Consider the following 26,445-nt stretch of genomic DNA (forward strand, 5'->3'; position numbering starts at 1 on the left):
CAGAAAGCTTACTTTGCTGCCTGCCTTTTGTAGCCAACGGAACAAACAATGCCAGTCAAAAGTTTTAGAACTAATTTCCCCCTTCTGGAATGTTTGCTGCTATTGTCTTTCCCCTCACTCCTCTCCTTTTTATCAAAAATGAAAGGAAACCCAGGAAAATTGTCCAAACCACTAGTGATTATAATAATGGAAACTAAACAAAGAATCTGGTGCTGGAAAAGGTCTATGGAAAAACATCTTTTAAGTGTTATCTTCTGGAGTAATACATTTTCTATTCCAATACATCACTCATTTTTTATACATAATTTCTTAGAAAAAAAAAAAAATTAATATCATTTTTACTGAGCATCATGGGATCTGATCTTGTTTCAAAATGCTGCGTAGAAACTCCTCTTAATGATTCCATTAATCATGCATTAATGAGCAATTACTATTAAATTATTTGCTTTGCAGTGTTGACACAAGAAGTGGGATTCCTCTATCCTAACCTTAGCCACCTAAAAGCTAGGTCCATGTCAAATCTAAGCTAGTAATTTGAGTTCCCTTTATAGTTAACGTAGAGAAAGACTGGGCACTTGTGAAGGACAAGTCATCCAATCACAGTGTGAAATACCATTTCAAATATCCACCCTGGGGTACAGAACTATGAAATCTTAGGATGGAAGGGCTTCTGGAAGTCATCCCATCTATTCTCCTACTCAAAGTGAGGCCAACTTCAAAGTCAGATCACGTTGCTCATGCTCATCTAAGGCAATAGTCTGGTAGTTGTGTCCTGGGATTATGAAAAGCCAATACTCTTCTGGGATAGAAGTGGAGGCAGCTAAAATGGCCCAGACATCTATGTTTAGGCACCTGAATCCCTTCCTCAGTTTCTCACTTAAACATCAAGAAGATAAATCCCACCCTTATATATTCACTTACTGGAATGCTAAATTCTGAAGCAGAAATTTCTCAACATCTCAGTTCCAGTACTTCATCTCCCAGATGGAATTTCCCTGCTCCAAAACTGGCTTTTAACAATGATGGGAACAGACCCCACAGTATGCTGAAGTTTGGCGCATGGCTCATGCTGACCTGGAAAAGAAAGGCACAGGACTTGATGTCAAGTTACGTACCATAGCTTCAAATTCGGAGGAGCAGAGTGTTCCTGATGTGTCAGCCTGAAACTTTCTGAAAGCATGGATCCAGAGCACTCATGTACAGCCGTGGTGTAGGCGCTGGGAGGAGAGAGTCCACCACAGTATCTGGCTGTGTCTCTGCAGAGACAATAACTTATGATCTCACCCCAGCAAATTTTCACAGAAATATATGGTCCACAGGTGCTCTGCCAGTGCATTTTCCAGGTCTTGTTTTGCCTTTTTAGTAGAACCAAAAGAAAAGTTTAAACCAAGCAAAAGTATTTCTATGAATTTGCAGACCTCTCCTCTCACAGGGATGCCCACTTTCTTCAGCTACAGCAAAAAGCCCTTCTAAGTAAAGCACTACAGGCTTTGGCCCTAGAAGAATAGCAGCTTAGACATTTTAAACATAGAAAACATACCCACTTAAATAGCCAAAAATGAAAATTGCTAAATCGTTCAGCCCCTGTGTGGGTTCTTGGGTTACCCCATTTAGACTGAACAGCCAAAAAATTGTGCACAATCTGCTCAAAGCGTACACATCTTGCAACGGCCACAGAGTGTTCATGCTGGTGGTACTTGCAATAGCAAAAATGGACATGCTGATTTACTTTGAAATACATCTACCAAATGAAAAACAAAAATATGCTTGCTGGTTTGTAGCTTGATGGTAGAGTCTAGAGGGAGTGTTTATGGTTACCTCAAAAAATCCCTGAAAAGCAATGCTTAGAATGGTAGTAGTGACAGGACCACAGCTTTTTAATTCTGCTCTGCAAAGGGACAAATGGCACAGTCTGATAAATGTGTCAGGTGCACACAATGTTACATGTGTTTTCTGACAAACAATTGATTTTAAAAATGTGCGTAAATAGAAGGGTATTGCATGTTTTATTAGAGCCTGGGGCTGGCAAGTGTATCCATTAAGGTATTATCTTTAGTTTCTGCACCATTAGGTTTTAAATTCTCACCTGTCATCTCTGCCTGATTTAAAATGATATAGCAAAGACCAGTGTCTTCCAGCTGCTCTCAAACATGTGACAGACAGCAGCATGGATGGCAGGAGCAGTGCTATCCTAGTTTGTGACATTGCATCTTCTCACAACATCCTATTTAGAAATCAAAGTCCTGTGGCTGGACCAAATTATTTCTTCTTCCCCTCCTGCTACCCTGTGTAATTATTCATTTAGAAATGAATTATTAAAAACAAAAACAAAAACAAAAACAAAAAACAAACATCCAAACAAAAGGATGATCTCAGAATAATAACAAAGACCTCTTTTGTAGGAGAGCATGGAGCTGGTGTACAATAAGTCCAAACCAGTGGCAGTTACAGGAATGGCTTTCCCAACCGGAGATGTGAATAACTTTGTTGTTGGCAGTGAAGAGGGGACAGTCTACACAGCCTGTCGTCATGGAAGGTGATGTACTTAAATAACGTCATGTACCTGTGCTGGCGTGAGGTAGCCGAGTGTGTGTGGATAGTGTTTCATGTTTTTTCTTTTGGATCAATGGTGTCTGTACTGTTCTCATGACTAGGACAGGAGTTGCCCGATTTTGAACATCTGTGCTACAGCCTGTTATACTGGGGTAGTTGCCCCACGCTCCCTGTTTAGTTGGTGGGGAGCTATGACTGCTCTTAGGTTTCATTTCCTTTACCTTCTTCAGCCATCTGACTGAAGAATAGATGACTGGGACCTCGGAAAAGCCTCTTTCTTACCCATGAAGTGAGACGGAGGTCTAGACAGCTAGCTGAGATGTAGGTATCTAAGTCTGGCCAGGTTGAATGAGGCCCTCGAAGACGGTTTTGTTGTAGGGTAATCAGGCCTAAACCACTCACAGATGGTTGATCCACTTTATTTTTTTCCATCCTCAGCTCCAGCTTCAGTCTCCACAGGCATATATCAGAGAAAAGCCACCATGGGCACACATGCATGTGAGAAACAGAGCATGCATGTGATAAATAGAGCATGCATGTCCCAACGCACAGCCATACAGTGCCACTGCAGGCTGTGTCTGCACAGCCAGTCTAGAGACTGAGCACTGCTGGCCCCCACTCTCAGCGGGCAGTTTGGACATGCCCACCCTCTCCAGGAAGGTGAGAGGGGCTGTTTGTAGAGCCAGGAGCCATGCTGCACAGCTTGCTCTCAGTCTGGGCTGCTGCCTGGTTTATTTGCTAACATGAGCATAGCTGCAGTGTGCCATGGAGGTATGCAAGCTCTGGCTGACCCGCTTCCAGGACTGGTACCCTGTGCTCTCTCATACATGGTGGCTATATCCCTTCCTTGGATAACCCAGGCTGTAGCTTAATACTGCAAGTTCCTTATTTTGTACCCTGTAAATCTGCAGGATGCTAGCTTGCTGTTAGCTTCTGGTAGTAGTTTCATCCTCTGGGATGCTTGAAAGGCTTTTGTAAAGAACAAACCTTTTTTCACTGATAGAGTCAAAGCTCACCCTCACACTTCAATAGTTTGCAATATTCTCTGAATTCATATTTTATCACATTCTGCGTTTCTGTTGACCAGACATCGATACACTGGTTTAAGATTGTAAGGCTTCTATTACACATTCCTAATGTTGTTTAAATAGTTTTACATTTTTTTTTCAATATAATTTTTATTTTAGCCTGACCACTGACAGTATTGCAAAATTGTGTCTGTTTAGGCATTATACTGATAGGCTATGCAGTGGCTGATGGTTTGAATTAGTCTTAGGCTGCTAGGATAAATGAAGCATGCCCAAACGCATTTCTCACTTCTGATCTTTCAGACATGCCTGGCTTGTTCCTCACAAGAGGAAGAAAGTGCCAGACCCTCTTGTTAGCTCACCTTTTTAGCAGTCTTTCTGCTGACCATTGAACACACACACTCTTCTTCTGGTCCTGCCTGTCTTTCTATAGAGTTTTTTGCTATCATCCCTGCTTTACTTCCAGAGGCTCCTGTGTCCTTCAGCCCAGCACAGTGGAGAGCTATACATTATTCTGGAAAAAGGTGTATCAAAGCACAGCGGATACACAAGGTGTTCTCAGTGCTGCAGAACTCCCCTTATTCATCTAACTATGTGGCAGACAGATGGGGATAAAATAAGTGGTGTGCTTTGCATCCAGCACTGCAGAGGCACTGCAGAGCACAGCTCCAGCTCCAGCACATGCTGTGAGCGCTGGCAGGGGACCCTAAGTGAGCATGGGCAACAGGAGAGGTGAGGGGACACCACACTAGCAATATGAGGGACCAATTTCCTCCAGTGCAGCTCCTCATCTCCTTGGGTACACTGTATTCACCCTGCAAAGGCCTGGCAGCCTTGTCAGAGCTGTGGCTATTTTTAATGTGTTTTCTTCCATTGGCAATTTTTCTATGATGCAACTAAAAGGGTAATCTCATGATTCCCCTTTCTGTATACACTGTGAGACGGCACTGACAACTGATCTGGCATCATTTGCTTCCAGGAAGAAGAAAACTGTGCATATTCTCTCTTACACAGTGTTTTATTTTTCCTTCCTAATAGCTATTCTAGCCTCAGGCTGATGAAATGCACATCTCCCCTTGTTCAAAGTAATGACTCTGTGATACCTGATCACAGGAACAGTTCCTTCACTTTTTGTGAAAAAGGATTTGCTTCCTAGTGATTTGCTTCACTGCTGTGGAAGGTCATTTCAAATATTTAAGAGCAAAGGAATTGCACATGATAAGTCATTAACATACTTGCATTTTTTATTTTAATGGTTATTCCTTGTGACAGTGGCTTACTCAGAGGCATAAGCTATGGTATAATTATAATTTAGAATTATACATAAATTTTATTTCAAGCTACAGTAGTAGACAGTGTATGTAAAAACAAGTAAGGAAAGTCCTCAGAAGTAAGAGAAAGTATCCATGTGCTGGTTTCTGAGCATTAATTGTGCCCACAGGAATAAACCTCTGCAGGCAAAGGCCTTACTGAAAGGCGAGATATTTACAGGTTAAATGGAATTTTAAAAGGAAACGGAAACCTAAAAGTAAAGAAAAATTACGTTAAATCACCAGATGTTAAATCACTCTCTGAATGTAAATGTCTCTTCTTCCTGCAGTAAAGCTGGCATTGGTGAAATTTTTGAAGGCCACCAAGGACCCGTCACAGGAATCAATTGTCACATGGCAGTGGGTCCAATTGACTTTTCCCATCTCTTTGTGACATCATCATTTGACTGGACAGTCAAGTTGTGGACCACTAAGGTGAGAAATCCAAGCTGGGATGGGATGGGTAATGCTACTTGTGAAAATGCTATTATCAGAAATATTTCAATATTGTCTACATCAAGTCCTAAGAATTAATTAATTGAAAGGCTGTGCTTAGAATATGTGTAGTGATAAAATTTTAAATAAAATATAAACCTAATGTAACTGTATCAACCATATGTGCCCTGGAGCATACCCTGCCTTTTAAAGGTAGCTTCAGCTGGTCTGCACTTCAGTATTAACCCTAGTACTGAAGCAGTTTTGCTGGGCAGGGAGATTAGGATGTCTTGTACTGCAAGTCATCAAACAATCCATCCAGGACTCCCTGGGCAGGCTAAATTGCAAGGCTAATACTAGGCACTGTGGTGGTGCAGTAGCAGCAACACTTTCTTCTGATGAAGCAACAGGGGAAGCACACGTACAACTTAATGCAGTCAATATCACTTGTGAAATTCATTGCTGTAGGAAGCTGTGATAGCAAAAAAAGTATAAATTGTCCCAAAGACATTACATGCTGATGGCTGAAAGCAGGGAGGAAATACATGCTGGAACTTACATTCCATGTTGCTGACTACTCTATGGACGTGTCCCTGTGACCTCTGACAGGGAAAGTACTATGAACAGCAGAAATGAATACCCAGTCCTGTGAAACTTTGAAACCCCAACACCCCATAGAACTGTATGAATATAGGGTAATGACAGCATGACTGAAAACTGTGGGACAGACTAAAGAGACCAACCTATTTCGTTGTAAAGGCTGAGGAAAACAGGAGATTGAGAGGTTAAAATCCTAATTATATAAGTCATCTAAGCAGTTATTTTTGTCATACACCAGAGTAAAAAACTGCCTTCCAAATGCCAGGCTTTTGTCTTAATCATGGTTTTATGTCTTGCATTTGGTTCACATCTTAGGCTGCACCGGGCAGAGTTCCAGTATTGGAAGCTGACCCCAGTCAGGAAGTGTCTCAGCATGTGTTCCTCCAAGACATCAGGGCTTAGAGATGGGCTAGGACAGATGCATAGCAAATGTAAATACAAAAGTGATCAGACGGGCTCATGTGACAGCCTTGTGCTGGAAACAGAAGCACCTAGATAATAACTTGAATCAGCTTCCATGGTAGCTTCACAATGCATTTCTTAATGGCCTGATCCAGTGTGCATGCTAATTAACAGGGATCTTTTCCTGGTGAACAGTGACCACAGCTGATGGCTTTGTCTTGAGCATTACATTTTAGGAAACTCATTATAAGGAAGGTGCATGATTTATCTAATTAGCATGTAACACTAATTACATCAGTGGGCTCAGCCTTAACCAATGCAGAAGTGGTCCAGGGGAGTGGCCATGGGCAGGCTGGAATGAGTCTGGAATGGTTCCTAGGCGGTAAACATCAGAAAGGGCTGCAGGGTAACCAGGTGATGGAGAGCTCAGGTGTTAGCTGGTTGGAGCTGGCTAGGCTGTTTCGTGTCTGAGACAAGGGAGTCCTGGGCAGTGGTGACTCGTGGCAAGGGAACATTGGAGGGTTGAAGATGAAGCTGAGTAAGGGGCAAAGAGTATGTGGAGACTGGGGGAAGGTGAAAGGCAGGTGCTGAATTTCAACCTTACATGTCCAGAGAAGTCTAGGGTGAGTGTCTGACCCTCAGTTTGAGGTTGAATATGGCAATAAGGGTCTCATCCATCTGCAGCTTAAATGAAATTATATTAAGGGATAATAAGGTCTGGCTTTTATTTTAAACTCCTGGGATTTCAGAAGTTAGCAGTAACACTAACACAGCATATTTCGGGCACAAAGACACTGCAGTTAGTGGTACACAGTTATCCTTGTGGAAGAATTCAGTGCCAAAATGGTTAGGTCAGATTCTGTTCAATAGTGTCAGTTGTCAAAGAACCAAACCATTTAAATTTCTAATATCTATCAAGCTGTGGCTCATCTGGCAAGAGGGGCTTCCTGAGAAAGCTGTTTGACCTAGCTGATGTGAGCTGTGACGTGCATGTGACACACCACAGCACCACTCAGAGTTGGAAGCCGTGTTGCTGTGTTGGATCGCTTGCTTTCTTCTGGAGCAGTTTTGAGCAGCAGCAGCCCCAGGCTGCTGCACTGCCAGCCACTGCCCTGTGAGGACATCCTCTGAGACATTAGACAAGTCCTTGAACTGTGATGAATGTTTTCTTTTTCTTCCAATTTGACTCCTGCAGAAGTTTATTTCCATACTGTCTGGGTAATGCTCTTGGCTGGAGCTATTACATATTTAGGGCTCTCTTTGTTCAGTTCTCATAGTCAGAGCCTGGTTGTTCAAGCTTTGAATAAACCAATCAGAATATTTGATTCTCTGAAAATATAGTGAATTGGTATGAAACACTGAGTGCTGCTGCTGGTGTATGAGAGTTTACTCATAATTTTTTTATTCTTTTGGTTTCTTACTTGTAAATTTAATCTCTCTATCAGCATCCAATGCTGTATTGCTTTCCTTCTTCTACTTAATCCTGTGCACATTATCCTTTTTGGTCATGAAATTCAATTCCTTTCTGTTTCACAGGTTCAGAGTCCATGTCCAAGTGTAAAGTGAACCATAAAAGCTCTCTGTTTATATTGTCTATTGATGTTGTATTGCACCCTGGGGTGCTTACAAGAAAGGCACTTTCATAGCAGGCATTTGACTGATGGATTGAAAGCGCCATCTCCTTTAAAAACTCTGGCTTGACATTTTATAATCTGTTTTTGTGGTTAACACATTTTCTATCCAAATGCAGTTCAACAAGGTGACCGAGAATAAGGTTTTCACTAACAGAAGAATGAAGGTTTTGTAGACAACACTAATACAAGATTCACATTATCACCCATCACATTAGGCAATAATTAGATCCCTGGGTGAATAGTAAGCAACCAGAAGCAACAGGAAAAGGGAAGGAATTTGCAAGGGTAGTCACTTGATAGGGCACTACCTGGTTCCTGATGAAGTCAATAGGGCTTTCAACTTGAATCCATGCTACACCATATGAGCAAGTCTTGGATGCAGAGCTGTCAAAGGGAAGTCCTGATGTGAAGTGTCTGGAGCTCTGCCCCTTAATTAGGTATTGTCTGTAAGATGCTTTGAAGAGGTAAAGTGCTAAGTGGAAATGCTAAGTGTTGTTAATTAATTAAGCACTAATCCTCATGAATAGCATGAGGTTAAATAATGAAATATAAGTATTGTTATTATTACAGCAATTGCTGTTTGGAGTGCAAATTTTTAGATACTGTGTCAAGGGACAGTAGCTAGCTTGGAATTGTTAAAGCATAGCAAAACATAAGCTAGTTTCAGCATAGAAGATGGCTTGTTTGCTGCTGAGGGAGTTAATAAAGGTCTGGGTAGAGAGCTGAATCTTGTTAACTCATTCATCCTTGTATGTCTCCTTTATCTCTTATCCTTCCATTGAGAGGAGCTAATTGCTTTTTTCCTCTTACATCTGTGCCTAACTGCTCAGATGTGCAGTTGGCTAGAAGAGAGATTGGAGTAACTGTAACATTGCTGTATCCCCATTCATGCTTATCTCCCTCTTTGTCTAAGTAATAATAATAGTGATATTATTATATAATAATATGTAATAATATATAATAGCAATAAGTAATAGTGAGTGCTGTAATCAGGAGGGACAGAGGTGAGCAGCCTGGTAGTAGGACTGCCGCATTAGCAAGAGCTAATTAGCAAGAACGGACCTATGTACCGTCAGTGACAACAGTACCTAATTTTGTGTCTGTGCTCAGTTTTGCCTTACCAGTATGTGCATCAACCGTAGCTCTTTCCTCATCCCTCTTCTTTGTCTTCTCTTTCTTATGTTCTTCACATGCTGCTTTTCTCTTTTGGTGCCCTGTGTTATCCCAGTCTGCGGTCTGTTGTGCTTTTTGAGAAGCCACTTTTTAAACAGCAAAACTTCACATTTCTATGCTATGTGCCTTCATGTACATTTCTGTACCCTCAATATCTTATGCACATCTGGTTGCTGAATACCTTGTTATGACCCAGTCCTTCCAACTCTTGGAGTAAATTATTTTTACCTTGCATTTTAATACCCTCCTATCAGCATATAACTTCAAGCTCTACTGGTTTTAATTTGGACTAGTGGTTGAGCCCCATCTCCTCAGAGGTCAAGCTGAAGCCTATCACAAGAACAATACAAAGAAGCACGTGGTGGTGCGCTAAAGAAAGGTACCTCTGCCCGCTCAATCCCCTTCCCCAAAAGCCTGGCTGATAGGATCTGATAGGATCAACCTGATATATCAAACTTACTGTGATGGAAAATGCTGTAGCAGAATGAATCAAAGCATTACATAATTGTGGACTTTAGTCACCAAGAAAACAATGCACTCACAAATGGGCAACTTTTAAATTTTACTAAAACAGAGTCAGGTTGTCACTTTTATCAAGATTAAGAACTTAGTATTTTTTACATTACAGATACCATGTATCTAGATAGCTGATTACTGGCTCATATTTTTTTCTAGTATAATTTCAATCACATTAAGCGGGTGAGTGACAGCCCCTTGTGTTATAGATAGCATTGCTGGAAGTTAAAGATCCAAACAGAAATGTAGTCAAACAAGTAGTCGTGATAAAAGGAGAGTAAAGGTAGTGAACTACTGCAAGAACTTGGTGAATTCTCATGAAAATTGTTTTAACTGTTGTTGGAAATGCTGGAGTCAATTACTTGATTTGGTGAAGTCCCATGGCAGGTGATTAGAGTGGATCACAGATGAGAGACACTGATGTTAGTGATGGTACACAGCATTCCCCTGCCTTATGGAAGATGTTCCTGTTCCACTGAATACGCAGTTATTTATGAAGAGCTCCACAAGACTATCCTGTAAGCCAGTGGTTTGGGAACCAAGCCACGCTGCAAAGGTTTGCCTGACTAGGACTAGAACATGTGTCTTCCCTAAGGGGAGGAAGTGCTGCGGTGATCTTGCCGTTTTGCCCTGAGCTGTATCTTGTGCCTACTGAAAGTAGGACTTTCTCAGAGTAAAGCTTTGATTTTAATGTGCTGACGCTTCCTGATGAAAACCAGTTTTGTCCACCTGGGGCCAGCCCTACTTCTCCAGTTTGAAACAGTATCAGACAGGTCTCCAACAGTGAAATGGATTGGTGAAATTTTGAGGTTACTCATATATCTTGCATACACTTCAGGGTAGATGAGAGCTGAAGTTAGTGAAATTTAGAAGATATCACTACTTTCAGTCTTGAACCTGTTCATTCTTAATATTATTTTCTAAGCTTTCCTAAATCTTTTGGGCCATATTCAGTCTTCTCACATGAGCCCATGCAGCATTTTAGATTACTTATACTGCACATGAAGTTGGAACCTCCTGGATCCTATATTATTTAGAACTTCCATACTCCGGTTTCTTACACAGCTACTGGGAAGAAGTAATTGCAATGCATACTTTAGACATCACTTGAGGATACCATTATTACTTCCCACCACTGACTATACAGGAGTCTGACAGTTGTAGCTTTTGACGGCTTTCTTGCATCTGGACAGCCTCAGGTCATATCTAAACTGGCAGATGTGGCAGCACTTCTGAGCTCCTGGATCTGTCATCTTCTGGCTTCTCCAAAACCACTACCACGAAGGAATCAGCCACTTTATCTCATGCCATACACACAGAGCTATAGCTTGATTCTGCAGCCATAAAAGCTAAGATACAAGCAGAAGAAAGCCTGGGTATGCTCTGACCAGATGCTAAATCAAACTGCAGGGGCATCAGGACCTCTGGCTTTCTGCACTTACCACCCCACTGGATCTGGATGCAATCTGCATCTGGCTGTAGTGCCGTGGTGGGTGATTCAAAAGGGCCCAGGGAATTTAGGGAGGCACAAGAAATAACATCAAGGAGAAAAAGAGGAAAAGAAACAATGTACCGTGAGGGAGACCAAAACTTTAGTCCATTTTGGGAGTAGGTGGACTGAATATAGACAGTTGTCCCCATTTTCTGCTGTGTGGAATCCTTTACTCTTCCTCCCTCCCATTGATTTTGGTGGGGGTCAAATATCTTTCTCAGGGGCTGATTTTATTCCTCTTATTTTGGATGCCTGGCTAGAATGGTCCCCCTCACTGCTGCATCACTACATGGAGCTCCTTGACTCTGCTCATAAGGCAATCACTTTCTTTTGACAACAATACCTTTCCAGTGCAGGCTTTGCTCTTTGATAGAAGCAATTAAAATGATTAATCTGATTAATCACTGTTCAAATGCTAATTTTATCTGATTATAGGGAAAGACAAAGGCTGATAAAACAGCATGCTGAATTTCATGGAAATGGTCTCTCTGTGGTGTGAGTTCAGAATTTTGAATTTTGTCCAAAAACAAGGCAATGAATGAATTTGCTTCAGAGCTCACTTTCTGTCAAAAGGCCAAGCTGACTTGGGGAAGAGGGTGGAGTTGCCTGTTCAGACAGGATTTTTTTAGGTTTTGCCCTTTACCTCTGGAGCCAGAGGTCTGGCTCTCATCCAGCTGTACAAAAAAGAAGATTATGGTATTTTCTAGGTAATTTTAAAGAGCAAAACCAAAGTGAAGTCAGGTGGCTTGAAATCAGCCCCAAGTTCTTCACATGAAATGTTTCTCATGATTTTGGTTTTCAGTGTAGCCGTATTTGAAAAGTGATAGGAAAATATTCCTCAGCTGGCCAACATACTTCATTTACTCACACAAACCATGCTGCTGCTTTGTGAAATGTTTTGTGAAGAATGGCGCGCACACACACACAAAAAAAACCCAAAAAACACCAGTAATCTAAAATACCAAGGCTGTTCTGAAAAACTCAGTGGGCTAAACTTTATTTCAGAAAACCCTAACATAAATCCAGCTGTAGCAGTGAAAGCTTTATTTGCACATGGAAAGCAGAATTGGATTTCAGGAGCTCATATAATCTGTACAAAACAAAGTCGTCATTCCTTTTTCCCCTGAAATCAAAATGCAAACCTCCCACTGACTGTTCTGTTGCAGAATTATGCTGGAGGATCAGGCTCACATGTAATAGTGAAAAATTTCAGGAAAATTATCAATATATAAAGCCCAAGACTTCTTCCCTAATGGCAATTTTCTCCCACCTGCTTCATGCAGCGGTCCTTTCTCAGCTATGTGTGAGACTTTTATTATCAGTAAGAAAAAGGCACTGTATTCAAAATCCTACGAGATGGAGTTCTCTTCAATAATAATTAGCCTCAAAATCATTGCTTGCTGACCCATGAGAGCTCTGCAGGCATCCTGGGGGCAGCAGCTACAAATAGTAATCTCGACTGTTCAGCAGACGGTGCTGTAACATCAGGCTGTGTCAGCCATCCTGCAATGTTCCCCATGCTCCTGCCTGCACTTCCTGGCAGCTGGAACTGCAGCAGCAGAGTCGCTTGAAAGCCTGGTAATTCACCGAGTCCACATGCAAAGCCAGGCTGGGTACCCTGTGATGAAGCAGCATTTTCCATTAAAAAGAAAAAATTGAATTTTCAGGGGCCTCATACTGAATGCTTTCATCAGATTCACAGGGGTGGGAAACAACCCCCCTGAAACCACAGCAACATTATCCCACTCCCCTCCTTGCCTCACAATTTGAGCTAAACTATCTCTCTTTAACAACTTGAGGCCCAAAGCAGGGAGACCAGTCCCACTGACTTCAACAGGAACAGGCTCAGGACCTAAGTGCATGCTGCTGTCTTTCACGCATGACGGGAGAGCACTAGCACAGTGATCCAGCTTCTTCTAAAGCATCCCACTCCCTCTCCAGCTCTGCTTCCCAATCCCACCCATGTGGGATATAAACAGGGAGTGACAACTGGAGGTTAGAAGACCAAATCCACCCTTCTTCAGTCTTTCACTTTGTGTTCAATGATTCCTCTGATCAGGGTTTGGTGATTCTTCCATCAATGTAGGAAAACCATACCTTGCTTGTATTTCCCAGCAAGTCCCCCAGCTGCTTCTCTGAAAAAAATCCAGGAAAGTAGTAATATAAAGGCAGGAGTATGAGCTACAGAAACTGTGAATCAGTTTGCTAGGTAGGGACAAGAAGACCTTCTATAGTGTTTTGAGCTTCTTAAACGAGGAAATTGAGCCATCTTTAGAAGTAGGTAGAAATTTCAAAAGAAAATTATAGTATTTCTGAAGAAGTCTCATGACTGAAATGCATAGTTAGTAGCATAGGAAGAAGTGCTGGCTTGCTTAAAGCATGTTTTAAATAAAAGGTGGAAAACTTGATTAACATTTAGCGATGAAGTCAGCAGTCTGAGGAAATACAGAACAAATGGCAAATACCTGTACAGGCTTCTCCACTGTTGCATCTACACTGCATCCAGCTTGAAGTGGGTGAGTAGAGCAGGAGGCATTAACCTCAAGCAGTGGAAACCTGTAGGCACAACCCTTGCAAGTGTGAGGTAAGAGGGGCTCCAGACTGGGAATGAAACTGGATGATCTCAAACACAGAAGCCAGCGTACACGAGCTTGGCCAGTAGGAACCAGGGAGAAAAGTGAGCTGGGGAACACTGTCCTCCCTAGTGACTCACTATAACCCAGTCTGCATATTAGCTTCTTCATTAAATTTTTCTTAAGTCTGTTTTGTAGAGTTTCAAGGCCTTCCATACCTTCTGATGTTTGTAAAGTTCATCTTTGCAAGCAGATATCTTGTTATTAATTCATTTAAATTTACATTAGAAATGAGGTAATACACATTTATATCAAATTCACTGAAAATAGTTCCTCAGCTAATATGCAGTGGCAAAGAGGAATGCCATGCTTTCTGCTTTTTTTCTTCAGAAAATGAAAAGGTCTTTTTCCATTGAGTAAGTGGAAAGGCTGGGTAGAAGAGAACAACTGAAGTCTAGCAGCACAGCCTGAATGTGTCACACCTCTGCAAAGGACTTAAAACAGTTAAGGAGGATTAACCAAATAAGCAGTTTATCCATCAGTGTATGTTCCAGGCTATCTTCACAGACCCTGAAACCTCTGCTGTCTGACTTTCTAATGCTCCTAACAGTCAGGTGATGTCTGACTTCCCAAGTTCTTTTACTTTTTTTTCTTCATGCCACACCGTTAGACATTAAGATTGGTTCTTATTAAAACCACTTATGCCAGCCATAGAGCCTTTTTTCCTTTGCTTTTGTCTTGTATGCTCATCCGTGATGCTTTGACTTGGAAGGAAACCACAAAAATGTAATCATCATGTTATCTCAAGACTTGGTCTGCTCTCATAGCCCCTTTCCTTTCAGTCTTACCCTTGTCCCCTCCTCTATCTATAATAATTCCCACATGTATATGCAAAAATATTGGACTTTCTTTTATTATTGGCAATTAAGAGAGGCAACATTTTCAGCATCTCTGCAAGAACAATTATTTCTAGAAGTGAACAGTTTTCTGCCTTGACTGTCTGCAACTTTTAAGATGCCAAAAAACAATCAGCGTAGTAATACTACAGTACTTAAATAAAACGGGGCTGTGAAGAGTGTAGGAATCATTTCCATACTCATTTCTTTCCTCCTGTCGCTACTGAATCTAAAACTAAAGTCTGTTCCCTTGCCCAAAAATGCAGTTTAGACTTGATTCAGTGACCTAATAATCATGTGACAGTGAGATGACACAACATGTACATAGGTCATAGCCCAGCAAAATGTCCATTGAGCCCCAGAGGCTCATCTGTGATTCAGCACTGAACCTGACTGCCAGAAGGAATTTAAAGACAGGTAAAGGAGCTGTTAGTCACGTAACTCACTTTAGGGCACCTCAGTTAGCCAGTAACACTGGGGGCTAAAGCTGAAGAGCATAAACATCGTCCTTTTGCTTTCCCATTGTCATCCTTGAAGGTCTGGCTAGTCCTGGAAAAGGTGGAGCAGACTACAAGTTGTGAGAGGTCTATATAGTATCAGGGTCTGTGGGATAATAACACCCTTCAGGGAGAGTGCAGACAGGCTTTGTTGAGCCATCAGGGATGTACCTGTAACTAGCCCCTCTGATTTATGACATCTTGTAACAGTTCCCGGGCTGGGATTGCTGTAGGTTTTCAAAGCTAGCGTAATTTGAACTAAGTCAAATCCCATAAGTATAGCATTATAGTAGGAACTATTGGATTATCCTAAATTATCATAACTATTAGAAAACAGATTTGGGAGAAGCGTGGTAGTCCAGAACTGGCAAAATTCCCATGGAGATCAATCAGTTTGAATAAAATCCAGGGCCTCTTTGACTCCATACAAATGTAGAACATGAAGGCTTACAAGAGTAGTGGAGTCTTCTACACAGTGGAGAACTTACTCGCCACTGCAAGAGGTATGCACAAGTAACCTGAAACAGCTAACAGCTGGTGTCCCAGGAAGGAGACCATTGAAGGAGGAAAGGTCAAGACAAGAATAAAGCTGATTTGAGAAGTATTTGCCTCAAAATTCCCAGAAGCTTTTAGTTTTTGCTTAAACTGTCTGCATCTTTTGGGTTGGCCTGCCTAACTAGCAGCGTTAGAAAGGGAAAGATGAGTCTAGATTCAGCAAAGTAGTAAAATGTCTCTCTCAAGGTGGAGAAGACTAGGGACTATAAAACAGTGAAAGAGCTCAGATCCTAACCTGAGTGGAAGTCTCATAAGCTATGTATGCCCTGTCCCAGTTTCTTCTGCAACCGTCTGGTCAGTGTGATGCTAACACTTGCTTTAAATAAAAACAGCAGTTATGCTTCCTTACATGTTACCTATGGCAGAAGAGATGTCTTTCTCTGACACCATTTTGCAGGATTTTTGCTTTTTTAATGAATAAATGCTATTTATACAATATTTGGTCCCATAAGGGGCCAAATTCATAGAATCATAGAATCGTTTGGGTTGGAAGGGACCTTAAAGATCATCTAGTTCCAAGCCCCTATTCCCTGTTTTGTTCAAGGGCCAGACACACGAGCAGCCACTCTGCTCAAGACTGCTCTGGCTCTGCTCTTTCCACATGCCCAAAAGTCAGAGCTTGAGCCTAAACAAACACATCAGCTTGTTCGGAAAGTTTCTATGCCAAGGACTAATGAATCTGTCATATTTGCTGCACACCTAGAAAAATCAAATTAGCTTAAATCAACTTCTAATACTGCACAACACTCATGGCTGTTGTTAATACAGTGTGAGCCAGAAGTACAGGTTGACAATGGAGCGGAAAGAAAGAAGAGGAGACAACAGAGCGTGTGGTGTCACCATACATCTGTACTGCTGAAGGTACGTCTAGGGAAGTACCTTTAGGTGGAGCTGACACGCACAGAAATTGTGCCAGCATGTATAACGCTCCTTTCACGAAACAGGCAAAGCCAATAGCTTTTTCTATGGCTTTTCAGAAGTCAGATGCTAGTTAAAACCTGTGGATATGTATACATTCCTTTATATGGATAATTAGCTACTTTATGTGTGGCGCCTCCTGGATTAAAGAAAATTCTTCTATGCAAATAAGAAATGGAATAGACTGGTCAAATTTATATGTGGAAAAAAAAAGATCTCTTTTATATAAATACATAGTATTTATTTAGGTGAGATTCTTATTTTATAGACAAGTGCTAATTCCTAGACAGCTCCCATGTATTTAAAATGTATGCTCTTCATTGTCCTTTTAAACAATGCCCGTATACAAACACTGAGGATGAACAATAGATTTTGACAACATGCTTAAATAAATGAGACAAAACCACGTGTCTTGGAATTGGCTTTTTCACTTTTCCCACTAAATGCTCAAATCCTGTCCTATTGAAATCAATGGCAAAACTCCATCGATTCAGTAGGGCCACATTTTCACCCCAAACTCTCTTTTTCAGTAATAAGTAGATTTGGCCCATAGTTTAACTGCTTTAAGCTATTTTTTCTGTTCTATTGAATAACAGAGTGAGTTGATATTTAAGAATGAAAGCTCATCAAGTTTAAATTTCAGTTGTTTTATAATAATAGCCACATGTTAGTTATAGATTGTGTAAGTCTGAAGTTTTGGTAATTTAAAACTGCTTTAAAGTGACCTTTACATGGCTCCACATTTCAACATTCCTAAAAGCGGTTGGTATTGGTCCTTACTCATAAATCCTTACATTAAAAGAATCTGCAGACCTGGGCCCTTAGTTAACAGGCTCACAGTAAGGAAGTCCTGCAAACATTTATATACACACTTAACCTTACAAATCGAGTCTTCACAATGAAATCAACATAACTGCTCTCAGTGGGCAAAATCAGACCAGGATGAAATGTCGGCTTTTACGAAAGGCCAATCGTTCTTAGTACTGAAGACAAGATGCTAAGCAAGGGGGACTTCCAGCCCGACTCAATGCAGTTCTTACATTCTTCTCTAGTTGAGACAACAAGACATACTATAGGAAATGCTTCTTTTTTATTTCCCACTGGAGGCTAGTCAAGCTGGGAGGGCAGAGATACTGGGGGCACTATGAAGGCTGTAGCTCAGCTCCGCTACCACTGCCGCGTGGTGCCATATGATTGCTGCCCGTTTTCCCAACCACACTGCAGCTGATCTTGCCTTTTGGTAGGGCTGCTCACATGGCTGCCGTTTCTCATTTCCTTCCAGTGCTCCACTGCCTATTAATCTCCATTCCTTTGTGTGTCATTCCCTGAATGTCTGAGATCTGTCTCAAAAGCCATATTATTCCCGTTGTCCAGATTTTCCCTCTGACTTTCTATTTGACTGACTATTTCCACTGCTATGGTGAAGGCAATACACACTGCCTATCTGCTATGCTTTTTCACCTCAAATACCAGCACTCCAAAAGTGTTTTTATTTTACTAACAGGGAAACTGAGGCACATCAGCTAAAGCTATTTTGCCAGAGACTATACAACATGTGAACAGCAGGATACAGACTAGAACCAAATCTCCTGACCCTTCCTTCTAATGCCTTGCTCTTTAGGCATGAATTGGAAAATAAACTGACAGAACTAAAAAGAGCATTAAAAAAGTGTCACACTCAAAATAAGATCAAAACAAGTTTTGATACATTGACAAAAAGGAAATGCTGATTGAAATCAGCCCTGGACTGATGATATCTTAATAGTCCTCTTGCTTCTGTGGAATTTTGTTACTTCTTCCATGATATCAAAGTGCTGTAGGTGCAGAACATTTCCCATGAATAAGAAGAATATCAGCCATCTAGCAGTTGACCAGATTTCCTTTCTCTTTGGTATACTATGCTATTCAACGCCCATTGTTCTAGCACTTAGACGGTTGATGTGTTTAAACCTAAATTAGAAGTTTTCGGTGAAAAGACACAATATAGCAGATAGACATTGTGGATCCATATGGCCCACTCTAAATAATACTTACCCCAGCTCACAGCTGTAAAGATTCAGTTTGAATTTTCCTGTGAAATACCTCTGCCTCTTCAAAAGCTTAATCTTAATTCTGCCCTCAACCCTGCAAATGTTTTAGCACAGGCATTTAAGTAATTCCATTAACACGTGTAAGTAACTCCACTGGTACTGATAATATACTAAGCAGATGCATATGTGTTTGGATAACAAGACCTTGTTTAGGTAAGAAAATATTCTTGTAATTTTTTTCCTTTTCTTTTGCAAAACTCCAGCTTTGGAGAAGGAATAAAAATGTTGCATAAATTTGAGGTAATAATCTCAAGATCTAATTTCATTTTATAGTCACACAAACCAAAATGCTTGCTATTCTTAGGACATGCACAAAAAAAAACCCCAAAACACTAGGCCAGTTACGACAATACGGGACCTGATCCTGCGATCATTCAAAATCATTCAGTACTTCAAGCAGGGGAAAAACTATCCTACGGAATCAAGCCCTTTGTGTTTTCGGTATTTTTTCAAAAGACGAAGTGGCGTAAATGAATATGTCCTAGAATGTTTTGCAATACCCGTGATGAGCAGAAATATTTCAGCGTTATTTCCAACGCAGAACCGCAGCAACAACACGCCATGGATACGCACGGCGGCACAGGGACCCGCGCGCGCTGCGGCCCCCGCACCCAGCGGAGCTCCGCGCAGCGCAGCGGGGGCAGAGCGGACCTGGCAAGGGCCCAGCTGGAAGCCCAGAGATCAAGCCGACTGCTTTATTGCTCTACATTAATAACACACAAAAGCAAAGCGGTGTGAGAATTGCAGTCGCTCGCTCCGCTTCCTGGAAGAATAATGCGCGGCTGGGTAACGCATTGCGGCGTTCCCGGTACCGTGTCCTGGGTGAAGGGAGCGGGGGTTGCGCGCTGGAGGGACCGGCCGCCATACCCCGGGTACCGCCGCCGGCGGCTGCCGTTCCCCGCCGAGGGCTCCGGGCGCGGCGGGGGGGGGCTGCGGGCGCCCGTCCCCGCCGTGCCCCGCTGGCCCGGGGGCGGTGGGCCCGCCGCAGGCAGCTGGCGGGTGCGGGAGGGAGACCCTCGGCGAAGCCCCATTGTTTAGATCTCTGTCACCAGTCGTGAGAATACTTAATTTCTTTCATCTCTGGAGTTTTCATTATCATTCAAATTTCATTTTCCATTAATTGATCGGGGATTAGCGAAGCCATTATGCAAAAATTAGACAAGCCAGACGCGATGAATAATTCATGACGGACAATTACACGTTATTCCTGGTGCGCTTCCTAACTTCCCTCCGACTTCCCGCCCGCTGCAGGACGGCCTTCCCTGCCGGCCGGGCCGGGCACGGCTGCGGGCGCTGCGGCAGCGCCGCGGGGCGAGGGGCGGCGGCGGGGCCCCGGGGCGGCGCGGGGCCGGGGGTGCTGGGGCCCGCCCGCCGCTAGGTGGCAGGCGCCGCCCGCGGTGCGCGGAGGGGCGCGGAGGGCGAAACGCGGCTCCCCGCCGATCTCACGATCCTTATCGGTGCGACCGCAAGCGCGGTTGGCTCGGGCGGGCGCGGCGGTGCCTGCCTGCCTGCCTGCCCGCCCGCCCGGCGCACCCCCCGCCCGCCGCCGGGGTGCCGGCCGGGAGCGGGAGAGGCCGCGGGCGCTACCCCCGCCCCAGCACCCGCGCGTCCCACACCCCTCACGCCGGGCATCTCATTTATCCCACCGGACAGTTGTTGCCCCATTAAAGCGCAGTCCCACCCTTCGCGAGGACCTTTCATCTGGGGAAGTTTTATGACACTTTGTAAATGTGCAAAGTTTTTAATTAGACTCGCCAGACAGCCCCAGGCAGCACTAGCGCCACGAAGTCTTCATGCTTCTCTCTGCTTTACAGCACAACAAGCCGCTCTACTCCTTTGAAGACAATGCCGACTATGTCTACGATGTCATGTGGTCGCCAGTGCATCCCGCGCTCTTCGCCTGCGTGGACGGGATGGGGCGCCTGGATCTGTGGAACCTGAATAACGACACCGAGGTGAGGCGGCGCGGCGGCTCGACGGCGGCCGGCGGTGGGAAGGCGAGGGCGGGCGGCCGGCGGGACCTTAACCCTGTGAGGGCCGGCGGCGCGGCGCTGCCCAGCACCCCTCGGCCCGCCCGTCCCCGCCCCGCCGGGGGTCTGCGGGGGTGCCGGGCCGCCCCAGGGCGCGGGGAGCCCGGCGTCGGCCGCCGCCCGCGCCCCGGGACGCGGCGGGGCGGGCAGGTCCCGCTGCCGGAGGCGCCTGACCGCCCCCTCCCCCGCCCGCCGTCCCGCCCGCCCTCCTTCCCCCGCGGCGGCGCTCGGCTGCGGGTACCTGTCAGGGGCGGGGAGGGCCGGCTCCGGCACCCCCGGCAGAAAGCCAACGCAAACAAATACCGCGGTGCCGACTCGGGAAGGAGCCTCCTTCCCCTCTCTGTTATTTTAAGGTGCACTTTTAAACCGCGCCCGTTTCGTAGTTTTTTATTCACACCCCTCCCCCGCCTCTGGCACGCAGTGCCTGGGCCAGGCGCTTCACAGGCCGCGGGTTCGATGCCTCCCCCCGCCCGGTGGGCGCACCTTGGCGGCCGGGCCCAGCTGGGCAGCCCACCGCCCCGCTCCGCAGGTGCTGCGCCCTTCACTGCGAGACCTCTTCTTCCTTCGTGTTCACCCTCAGCTCCAGATCCTCCGGACACCGTCGTCCGCAAGCCCTGTGCCAGCGCCAGCAGCGTGCCCAAAACCCAGCGTGCCCCTGCGGCTTCCCTCGCCTCCCACCTCTCTGAACTGCTAGCTGCTCCGCTTCAGATTTTTAAGCACAGGGCATCTCTCTCACGTGTTATTCGTGATCTTATACCCCCACTTTTTTTCCTCTTCAAAATTTGCCGCGAAGCTTAAAGGCACAAACACAAATGAAAAATAACAAGTTGGTTTTCCATCGCTATTGAACTAAATAGCGGGGACCACTGGGGAGGGAACATTGCACCTTTGAATGTAACTGGTGAGCAAGGATTAATCGGAGAGCTTATTGCAAAGACTGAGAGTGGTGGGTACCGTATTTTTTAAAAAGTCATTTTCTACGTGTGCGGAACACCCCTTTTTTTCTCCTTCTATTTCAGATTTTTAAAATGCCACAAACTTCTATTTATACTATTTTTTCTGGACTTGAGTTTCCCCAAAAAATGGTTTTGAGAAAACATGTCATGTCGCTTGAGGTCAGTCTTAGACAGCCAGCAATCAGTATTAAGCACGAGAATTGAAATGTTTTTCCACAGTGAAGCCTTGTGTATTTTTACTTAATGACATGTGAAATTAAGAACAAACAGGCTGTAAAAATTTTTTTTTAAAAAAATCACATATTAACTGACAGTTTTCTTTTTTGGAAATAAAAAGTAATACCGAAGAGCAAGCGGCAGTATTTTCCCCCATAATACACCCTATTTTTTTTATCTTTTTTTTTAAGATTAGTTAATATGGCTTTCACATAAACATGCTATAGATTTCAGACAGACTAAAGTACAGGCACAGTTTATGACTTCCAGTGAGTGGTGCTTGCCATAAATAAGCATGGACAGGTAAGAGGAACCAGCACCGGGCAGTGCATTGTCAAGGGGAGCAGTGAGGCCTTTTGAAGTGTTCTGAGCAGGAAGCAGCGCAGCCTTTTTAATTAGAGCACATACAGCTGGAGGATATACAGGAGGAGTCTCCTCAGAATTTATTTTGGGAAGGGAGGGACATATCCTTCAGGTGTTCTCATTAATGCAGGCTTAAACACAGAGCATAAAACCCAGCATTTTAAGAAGAAGAAAAAAAATAACCCTTTCCCCCCAAATACCAGGGCTGAATCCTGCTCTGCTGGAAATCAACTGATGTTTTGCCATTTAAGTCAACGAGACCATAATGTCTTTCCAAAAAATTAGTCTGGACCGCTTGATCCCATTCCCATCAATAACAAGGCTGTATGTAGAAAACTGCTGATATATTTTCAGTGTGTTTACATATAAATACATAGGAACATCAGAAAAAAAAATAATTTCAAGCTCGATCCTGCTTTTCTTCTGCATGCAAGGCCACCCCTGATTTCACAAATTATTTCCATTCTGAGAGGTCAAAATCAGCTCTCATGTAAGAATCAGACTGGAATTATTTCCATGGTATCCGAGCTTTGTATTTTTATGGGAATCGAATTTGCGTCTCTGGAGGCAGAAATACCATTTGGTTTCCTTACTGAGCACGGTGAAACAAATTTTAAAATCTCTATACATGATAAAGTGGCAGATTCTGAGTAGATGTGAGGTTTTGTTATGTGGGAGAAGCAGCAAATGTACCACTGAAAGAGAGAACTGTAAGCAGTTCTTTTAACAACGTAACTGAAAGTGATCGTTGTTTGCTTTTACCCTCTATCTGGTAGGTCATAATTAGCTTATAATTTTCAAGATTTCTGTAATTGATTATGCTGTTGAAGTCTGCACTGCTATTTGCTAAGAAAAAGTCCTTGTCAGCACTTTTGACTTTATAATAAGAAACCTTGAAACACCTATTTTTTGGATCATTATTACTTTTAGATGTCAGATAAGCGATGTCAAAGTATTTGTGAAGACAGAAGAAAATGACAGGTATATTGTGTTTAACTGCTAGCTATTGATAAAAATCTCTGTGTAAGAACTAGATATGATCGTTATTAATGAGACCTTGTTTTGTTTAATTTGGGAAATCAGCCACATTATTATTTAGGTATTGTTTTGTAAACCAACTAAGAAAATACCTGGGTTTAGTTAGATTATGCTACCTTCACATTTTTGAACTGTAACACAGTTTCCACTAGTGTTACTCACCGTGTTTATTAAAAACATTTCTCCGGAGAGCTAAATGCTTTCTGATCAAAATAACTAAATTCATTTGACTGTACCACGGATTTAATCAGTCTAATTATTCTCAAAACCTCACTGTCAAGTAACAAGGGTATTTGTGTGCTTCATGTTGATCTGTGGATACTAGAAATTGTTTTTGTAATAGCAAAGAAATTAATCACGTTTTAATTTATATTTGAGAAATTAATATAAAAAACCCTTAGAAGGCAAAAAATGTTTACCCACTCCTTCATCCTTTTGCAAATAAGAGTATTATGTTTATGGATCAGTATAGTGAGGTTTGCAGATAGTTTCAGGATACCAAATGCCAGTTTCTTACCTACGTGTCTGTAACATTTCTTTTGTGATCAAGATTGGAGGTCTCTACGTTATTGACAAGTCTTATTTACCTATGAACTGATGTTAAACTGACTTACAAAACTGCTATTTTCTGCTGTGTTATGTCCCATTCGAATATTTGTTGGGGTTTTTTACGTGGCATACCTTAGCTTTGAGAGTGTGAAGATGGTGTCTATTTCAAGAAACAGAAAGCAGCTGTATTTGCGAGCAGTTTTTGACACTACATAAGCAATAAAAGTAAAAAAATAAAAATGTATTCTTATCATGCAGGTTTTTCTGACTGCATCTTTCTTAATCTGTTACCTGTTAAAATCCATTTCAAAATTGTTAAAAATATGACAAGCACCAACTTCAGAAAATTTATAAAGTATTTCAAATGTGATTTTTAAAACATAATGCTACCATTATAAAATAAACCTCTTATCTTTGAAATCTAAAATAGGCATGTGTAATTTAACCTATCACTACTGAGAGCAGACAAATCTATTTTAAGTTACTATGGTTTGACTGTATTTCTGTCCGTATCACTGGAGAAAAGGCTTTTTATTTAGATTTTTAAAGACTGTTTCATTATTGCTTTTGATTTTGTTAGATAGCTTTGTGGAATAGTAACAGGATTTTACAAAACCATCAGGTTTTGAAAAAAAGCATGGGTTGTGTCTTCTGTCTGCAGCATGCATGCTGCTTATTTTTATGTGGAACACTGAAAGAATGCTGTATTAACAGAAAAATCCCCGAAACACCAGCTCTAGAATTACATATTTCAGCCTTCTGAAAGATTTTGTGAAAATTCAGTGCCTTAAATATATGCTGTGTATATTTTTATATGAAACAAGTATCTTTGATTTACAGTTTTCTGAGAAACATAGCTTGGTTAGTGGATTAGTCCTCTGAAATGAACCATTTACTTGTTGTTTGAAGAAAGCCATTTCCAAATGTCACGAAATTAATTTTGGCTGGAATTAAAATATCCTTTCTTCTTTTTCTTTTTTTTTTTTCTTTTTTTAGAAATCAGTGATCACAGGAGTTAAACTTGCTTGTTTTCTAATGTGATTTTTATCATGGATCAAAGACCCCATGTCAGATTTAGGCCATTGACTCTCACCCACTATGCAGTAACAGACTTGGGATGAGGAGTTAGAGCATGGTGCCAGCTCTTTTGGGTAATACTGGCCTTGCACAATGGGGAGATGAGTCCGGTAGCTTATTTGCATTTGAATGACTTCTTAAAGGAGAGGGGAGGATGGTATGTGCTTTCTGATTGCTCTCCAGCATTATTTCTGCATCACTCTGCAAACAAAATCCTCGCGTATTTCACATGTGTGGCTCAGAACATGACCACGAAGCCCTTTGTGGAGGTGACACTTTAGCTTGGCAGGCTTGTGCTTGAAGTGCACTTCAGTTTTGCAGCCTTGTGCCAGGGTCGAGGAGGAGGAGGAGGAGGAGGAGCAGGGATGGTCCAGGGGGAGAGGAGCAAGGCAAGCAGCCTTGCTTCCCAGTCCTTGGCCTGCTGCTGGAGGCTGTGTACGCACTGCTACTGTAATAAGAGTCTTGGGAAGTCTGCAAAGGTTCGCCTTCATACTGTCACTCATCTTGTGTGACACAATGAAGGCGTTAGAGCTGAGAAGGAGGAGACTGGCATGGGAGCTATACGATGTTTGTTTTAAAATTATTTTTCTCCTGGATCTTTGGACCTATCTCACAACTAGAATATAAAGCTACAGCCAGAGAACCAAGACCAAGTCAGCAAAATACTGTTTTTGTTAATCTTGTCGGTTTGTTGATGTTCAGACCGGGCTTTAATACCACCTTCAAGCTGCTTTCTTCCTGCTTCTGCTGCATTGTGCTGACAACGAGAACAGCAGGAGTACTTGTCACTCATCCAGAGGTAACCCAGACTCTGGTTCCTGTCCAACTACCTCTGCTTGCCTGGACTGCCGTCCAGTTCCATGTCCATTTATAGATCCTGGGACACCCCCTTGTCCCCATCTCACCATGTGACTGAGGCCTGTTCCCCCAGGTGGATCTGGTGGAAGAGCTGCTTTTGCAGCTATCGTATCTTGTTTGCCCTGACCTAAAAAGCATTAAAGCTAAAAAGCCTTGTTTGGAAGGCTTTCGTGCCAAGCTACAGGCTCCTTGCTCAGGCAGGTTCTCCTATTAAAGGCAGTTGGGTGGAGCATTAGCAGACTTGCAGTTTACTGTCATTGGTCTTATGAGGTGACCTAAATCAACTGAGTGATCTACCTATCTGGGACAAACACCCATATGGTTCCTTCCTCCTCCAGCATCTTTTGATGCCCTCATTCCAGCGTAGATTACAAATACTTCTCCTAAGATCATGATCATTGCTTTATTCATCCCACGCATTAGCCAGATTCTTTATGTATTCTTGTGGATCACCTGTTAAGTTGGTTGACTTGGGGCAGGGAGGGGGGTTGGAAATTGGACAGGATCCAGGTGTATTTAAAGCAAAAGTCGTCTCCTGGGGATGTAAAAGAGAATTGTGGGAATACACTACAGGAGTTCCTAAATGTCAGCTCAGCTGATCTCATTTCTGCCATGTCCTCACTCTGAAGTGATTAGCTCAGGACTTTTCTGACATAGTACTTAAGTTTTGCCCTCTGCATCTAGCC

General features: G+C 42.9%; 1 protein-coding gene across 9 annotated transcripts in view; it reads left to right on the forward strand.

Annotated features, from left to right (window-relative positions):
- The window catches only part of DYNC1I1 (dynein cytoplasmic 1 intermediate chain 1), a 193,895-nt gene that overhangs the window by 147,727 nt on the left and 19,723 nt on the right, over window positions 1-26,445 (forward strand). For all 9 annotated transcript variants that reach the window (XM_055709572.1, XM_055709569.1, XM_055709575.1 and 6 more), the window contains 3 exons: window positions 2,403-2,536; window positions 5,182-5,326; window positions 20,487-20,627. In XM_055709572.1, the coding sequence (XP_055565547.1) occupies window positions 2,403-2,536; window positions 5,182-5,326; window positions 20,487-20,627 (420 nt within the window). The remainder of the gene's footprint in view (window positions 1-2,402; window positions 2,537-5,181; window positions 5,327-20,486; window positions 20,628-26,445) is intronic.

The sequence above is a fragment of the Falco cherrug genome, chromosome 4 (genome assembly GCF_023634085.1).
Source record: "Falco cherrug isolate bFalChe1 chromosome 4, bFalChe1.pri, whole genome shotgun sequence".
NCBI lineage: Eukaryota > Metazoa > Chordata > Aves > Falconiformes > Falconidae > Falco > Falco cherrug.